Source organism: Euleptes europaea, chromosome 2 (assembly GCF_029931775.1).
Source record: "Euleptes europaea isolate rEulEur1 chromosome 2, rEulEur1.hap1, whole genome shotgun sequence".
Taxonomy (NCBI): domain Eukaryota; kingdom Metazoa; phylum Chordata; class Lepidosauria; order Squamata; family Sphaerodactylidae; genus Euleptes; species Euleptes europaea.
The window spans coordinates 110,992,234-110,998,467 of record NC_079313.1 but is presented as its reverse complement, the minus strand read 5'-3'; the positions used below and the strand labels follow the sequence as shown (position 1 = coordinate 110,998,467).

Here is a 6,234-nt window from a genome sequence, read left to right as displayed (position 1 = left end):
GGTATCCCTCCCTCCCTTTATGGCTGCCCAAAAAAGAAGAGTGTCTACCCCAGTTGGCTTTTGTACAGGCAAAGTGTCAAATGTGGATTGGCCTCGTGTTGGCAGGCATTCCCCAATTCGTCTCCCATTAAACAAGAACACCGAGATTGAAACTTTGCAACCAAGTGGCTTCTCCTCGCAATGAATTAACCCTTGACAAATGAAACCCGGGGTATTCTTGACATTCTAAGCGCAAGACAGTTGGTTACAACTCCTGGAAGGAGAGGATGGCTGCGTATTTGAAGTCATGGGTACGTTGACTAGATTTTTATCTCTGTTCTCACTGGGTGTGTGAGAAAGAAAAAAAAAAGAGAGAGAGGAAGATTTGCAGCCCAATTAGTAACATTCCTGTGGCATGAGTGGGTGGCGCTGCAACCTTGCGCTTGGTGCCGTCAGCTGCAGAACAATCCTAAGGTGCTCCTGTGACTTACACTGTGTGAAAGAGGACACCGATGGACCGGTGACAGATTCAGTCGGTGGAGAGAAACCTCTTAGTTTTTCCCCCGCTTAACAAAATGGATCAGTTTGGGAAGCGCAGCAAGTCTGGACTTGTCAGGACTCGGATTCCTAGACCCCAGGTCGTATCGCAGCCAATCCCGTCTTCTGGCTATGCAGGTGTTTGCAGGTATTGATTTGTTTGGGATGTCTCCTTTGGGGCAGTCTGTGACAGATAGCGGCATGGCGTGGAAGGGCCGGTCTTGTAATTCTGCCAGAATGCAGGCGTTGAGGCGTGTTAGAGAAGAAACGTCAGGCGAAAGGACTGCTTGGGAAATAAATGTGCAGAAATGTTGTTCATCGTGGGGCTCTGAAGTTAATAATTTTGTAAACATGGCTGGAGTTTCAGTCTGAATTAAGTAAATTAAATAGACTGTAACCTGTCCAATGATCTGTGGTGTTTATGGAGGAAGTAAAAGGAAACACAAAGTAATGGGTTGAAAAATGCATCTCATCCAAAATTTGGAAAGGTAGTTTTTTTTAAAAAGTGTTCATTTAACTAGACTCAAAGGCAGGAGTTTAGGGCTTTTCTATACATTTAGGCTACAGCATCAAGCATTCATGACACACAAGTTTCGGGCAAATCAATAGGGTAACTTCCATGTACTTGTATTTTGGATTGCCTAGTGAAAGGATTGTTCTCTTGCAATAGTATCAATATTCAGTTAGCCTAGTTCTGATTTTCATTTGTAATATTATAAAGGCTAATGGGTTTTTCAGGCTAGCAGTTATCAATTTCTGTAGGGCTTTGTTGTGAAGGCTCCTATTTCCAAGAGGTCTATTTGTCAAGGTTTCTTACCTAGTTTTTGTGTGATGAATGACTGCCTATTCAACTAACTAGGTTTTTTCTTTCTGTTTGATTAGTTTCTCTTAATTTATGGAGACTTCTAACAGTGCAAAAGTAAAGTTATTTTATACGAAAATATCAATTTGGACAAAAAACTTTGAGCTGAGTGCTACATCTGAATTGGTTTTTCAAAATGATATTGGCAGAAGACGTCAGATAAATTGCCCTATTTGAATTGGTTGTGGTGGCTTTTCTCTAAAATGTCTGGGACCTCTTACTGTCTTTATGACATTGCATACTGAATTTGTTGAGTTTTGAATATGAATAGTATCTCTTGCTTTAAAAAAAAGGATCTGATAACAGGGCCATCTTAACGCATGGGCCCAATGGGCACTTGCCCGGGGGCCCCCACAAGCATAGGGGCCCTATTCTAATATGTGTATGTTGACTTGCCATAAATAAATACTATTATCGACCATTTACTTTTTATTCCTGTGAGTGGTTGCCGTAGGGGCCCCAGCATACTGGTTTGCCCAGGGGCCCATAATGCTGTTAAGTTGGCCCTGTCTGATAACTGGCATTCAAATGTACTGCTTAACTTTAATCATGCATCCAGTTCTAACCAGCAGGTAAGTCACTTAGCGTTTGCCTAATGAATCCTGTGTTCTATATTTGTAGTCACGATTGACTATGCCTGTGACGCTGTTGCTTAGGAAATGATAGATAGAAAATCCCAATAGTATTTTTTTAATTACCTTTACATGATCACCTGTTTGTTCAGTGGCATTGGTACCACAAAAGGTATATTGGGGTATATAGCCATTAAGATGCTTAACCTCTTAAAACACACCTTGCTGCGCTTTCCAAGAATTCTTAACTGGTAGAGATCCAGGCTTCTTTGCATTTCATCCCCTGCCCCCAAACCCTTAACTTGTTCAAGTTCTGGTATTTCGAGTATCAACGAGTTCCCCATTCTGCAGGCTGGGTGCCAGCTGCCCTGCTTTCTCTCTAAGCTCTGAAACTGACTTGGTGACATTCCACAAGATGACCAAGCGGCATGCAGGAACTATTTATGCACAGTGAACAATTGCAGAGGTTAACCTGTCCTCAGCAGGTTTTTGTTTCAAGATCAGCATTACGATAGGTGATTTCAGTTTTTCTCTGTGTGTGTGTGTGACTCTGAACTGAGCGCCACGGGTCAAGAAAGACTCTTAAGGGCGGGTGGTAACGTTTGAAGGATGCATTGTTTTTAAGTGTACAAAGCCAGACTGACTATTATCTGGGAGTTGGAGGAAGGGGGGAAAGGGGAAACTGTAAGGAGCTTATGTATCTGTGCTTTTAATTTCCTCTGCCCCTAAATCTCTTAAGTATGCAGCTCGAGTGGATCCTTCTTGGGCTTTTTTCTAGCGGGGTTGAAAATAGTTTATTCCTGTTTAGCTTGCTCCTTGCTAATTGCTCGCCAAGCATGGTTTTTGTTCAACAGGAAGTTGGTCACCTCTTAAAGATGGTGGCATCTCAAGAGCTGATTTGATCCTATCTAGTTTCTACCATAGTTAAATGCTATGATGGCTAAGAGGGCCCGTGGCCTATCTAGTAAAGCGAATAAAACAGAACAATATTTCTGCGTCTTGCTCCTAGCGTCTTTCGAAAGGTTCAGGCATGTATCAATAAAGTACATGACCAAAATGTATCCACCTCCAAAAACTGGAGCTGCACAAGAAATATCAATACATGCCACCTGAAACACAGTTGACAAAGATATTTGCCCTTCTGAAGGTGTGTAGGTTGCGTTTCTTTTTTTGGAGGGGGGTGGTGGTCATCATGAACATTCCTGGTCAATCAATCTTTATTTAAAACAGTCATAGACCAGCACAGCTCTTCAACATTCGTGGTTTTGAAAGCAGTTCCCATTCTGGCTTCTTGTGCTTCCTCCTGTTGTACTCAGTCAAGAACTTGGCAAGCCTCTCAGGAACAGCAGCACCTGTTCTGTTCTTTCTTGTCTGTCTGTCTCTCCCTGCCCACTTCCAAATCAGCTGGCTTACTCTTTGGGGAAAGCCTTGTCACACAAATTGCTCTGTCTGTGTTGGTTCCACATTTAGAGCGCATTCCTGGGGGGCGGGCAAAGATCCATAGGAGCCAGTGTGACCCCGCACCAGCGTGAGTGCCCGTTTAACCTGAGCTAACGGGCACTTACGCCATCCTGGGTGGCGCACACGCTGGTGCCTGGATATTCCGGAGCGGCGTGGGCCTGAACCGCTGTGCCGGGACCTAAATCCCAGAAGTGGCAGGCCATGCTGGCATCAGGGGGGCATTCCTGGGGTGTTCCAAGGGGCGGCGCTGACGTTAGTCAGCTTCCTAACTCCTTTTGCCCAGGGAACGCCCCCTTTGGCTGCGGCATACAGCCTCGCTGTTTGCAAAGGGGAATTTTCCCCTTTATTTTTTTTTTAAAAAACAGCTTCCCCCCTCCATGGTGGCTGGGAAGCCTCTGAGGAGGTGGCATAGCTGCGCCATTCCCAGCCATTGCAGATCTACCCCCTTCCCCCAGGAATGGGCTGCACGTGAACCAGCCTGGGTTAAAGCACCCCATAAGGCTGGAACTGTGAGTATTGGAATTGCTGAAAAGGCATTCTCAATTACCAAATGAGACCCCTTTATTTCTTTCAAATGTGGAGGGCAGAGGGTGGTGGCTTAGATACAGTGGCTTGTCACAGCCCATCCAGGCAGAATAGTTTAAGCTAGAATATGGTCCATAGGCTCTTGGATCATATGTAATGTAAGCAGAGCCGCACAACATAAAGGCAGCTTCCTCCTCCTCCTCTTCCTGCAGTCTTCCATACCCAATGAGAGGGGAGAACTGGTGAATTCTTCACATGTGCGAATGCCTATTTTGAGCTGAAAGGGGGTTTGGATCCAAGCCTCAGCTTTCATCTCTACGTCCAGTGTTTCTCATCCATTGAATGGTGTTGTAGGATTCTAATAAGTTTTGAAGTATACATCCTCGGCCTTTGGACAAAATTCTGAGCCGCTCCTAATGTAGCTCCCTAAATAGAAATTGAGAGAAACTTCTGAACCCTCCCGAAGCGTGAAAGTTGAAGCAAGTTGTGCACCGCTTAGGGAAAGGCAAAAAGTGGCAGAACAGCACCACACGCCTACCAGGCTCTTCAGTGCCCAGAAGCAGAAAGCAATGCGCGTAGTAAGAGCCTGCCATGCCCTGGAACATACATATCTATAGGGTGTTTTCTGCGTCACTCTTTTCTGACCGTCTGTCCTGCAGGCTGGGTGGTAAAACCATCACTGCAGGGCCTGGAGGTTTTTAGGCAGCGCTGCCCTCTGGAACGTCTTCTCTGAATTTTTCAGGAGAGCACCCGTTCTTTCCAATTTAAGAAGATCATGCAAAGCAGAATGGTTTATAAGAGTTTATGGCCAGAATATTATTAAAGATCAATAGTCTTAGGTCTTTTTCGTACTGTGAATCTTGTTTTTAGCCATGTTAATTGCCTGGGTCCTTAACTGGAGGAAGGCAGGGTAGAAATGTCCTAAATAAATTTAAGTGGTTTCAGTTATTGGCAGTGATACCGGTCAATAAATATAGCTGGAAATGAGGGCTGCCGCTCACTTAGCACCAGTTCCTGGTTGAATTAAGGAGCGCTTAAAAGGCCAGGAGTGGCTCTTAGAGCTGTTACCAAGTGACTGGGCCACCAAAGCCTTAGCTCTGGAAGAGTCTACACATTGTTTTGTATTAGGTGCTGTGGAACACAGTAGGATAATGCTGCTGCAGCTGTCGTCTTGTGACCTTCCTAGAAGTACCTGGTTGGCCACTGTGTGAACAGACTGCTGGACATGATGGGCCTTGGCCTGATCCAGCATGGCTTTCCTTTTGTTCTTATTATGGCATTGTAATCATTCACCTCTTGGATCTCCAAACAGGGAAACATGGATGCAGTCCCTAAGAAGGCCATCGCATAATATATCGGCTAGTAGTAGCCTGCCAGGGCTAAGTATAATGGGGGTAGCAGCGTTGTGTTGTGTTGCATAGCCAAGCAGCAACCTCCAGGGTACTAGTTGGAGATCTCCTGCTATTACAACTGATCTCCAGCCGATAGAGATTAGTTCACCTGGAGAAAATGGCCGCTTTGGCCATTGGACTCTATGGCATTGAAGTCCCTCCCCTCCCCCAAACCCCGCCCTCCTCAGGCTCCACCCCAAAAACGTCATGCCGGTGGCAAAGAGGGACCTGGCAACCCTAATGGAGAAGCACACGTAATCTTGCCTAGTTTCTCTTTTATATCTGGCTTGGTCCATGAATTTGTTAAGTAGGTGTACGACTGCTGTTGAAAAACGGCCTCTTGTGCTTGTGCAGGCAGCTACCATCCTTATGGGCAAAGGGAAGAAGCAGCTGGGAGTGGTGAGAACTGCCCTGTGGCACAATGACTCCGTCTCCTAATAAGTATCTGTATACTGTTTCCATGTGTGTTAGAACTGAATTGGCATTACTGGAACACTGCCAAGCCCTGCTTTGGTATGTCTCTTTCTTTCAAGAGTTGAATCTCGGAAATAACTTGACCTGCTGGGGTTGCCTGACCAAACAAGTAGCATCAAATAAGAATGAGTTAGAAGGCCTTTGTGAACATGTAAAGTTGTGCTGGGTGCAATGGGAGCAGATGTAGTGTAGCAGCTAAGAGAGTGAGTTGTGATCCAAGCAGGCCTTGGTTCTGATCTTGTCTTTGCATCCAGACAGGAACATGAAGATATAATCCTACCTCTATAATGCTAGCTGTTGATGCAGTCTTGTTGCCCTAACATTTATATAGTCAGCTGGGGTTTTTTAATTTTGGAAATTGTAAGATCAATGACAATAGCCTTGTTCACAAGTTAGTGAACACATGTACTATCAATGAACAGTGTACACTTGA

At 45.1% G+C, this 6,234-nt stretch overlaps 1 protein-coding gene across 2 annotated transcripts in view; it reads left to right on the top strand.

The window, feature by feature from the left end:
* The first annotated feature begins 554 nt into the window (after positions 1-554).
* The window catches only part of ARHGAP40 (Rho GTPase activating protein 40), a 52,365-nt gene continuing 46,685 nt past the window's right edge, over positions 555-6,234 (top strand). For both annotated transcript variants that reach the window (XM_056844273.1, XM_056844272.1), the window contains exon 1: positions 555-664. In XM_056844273.1, the coding sequence (XP_056700251.1) occupies positions 555-664 (110 nt within the window). The remainder of the gene's footprint in view (positions 665-6,234) is intronic.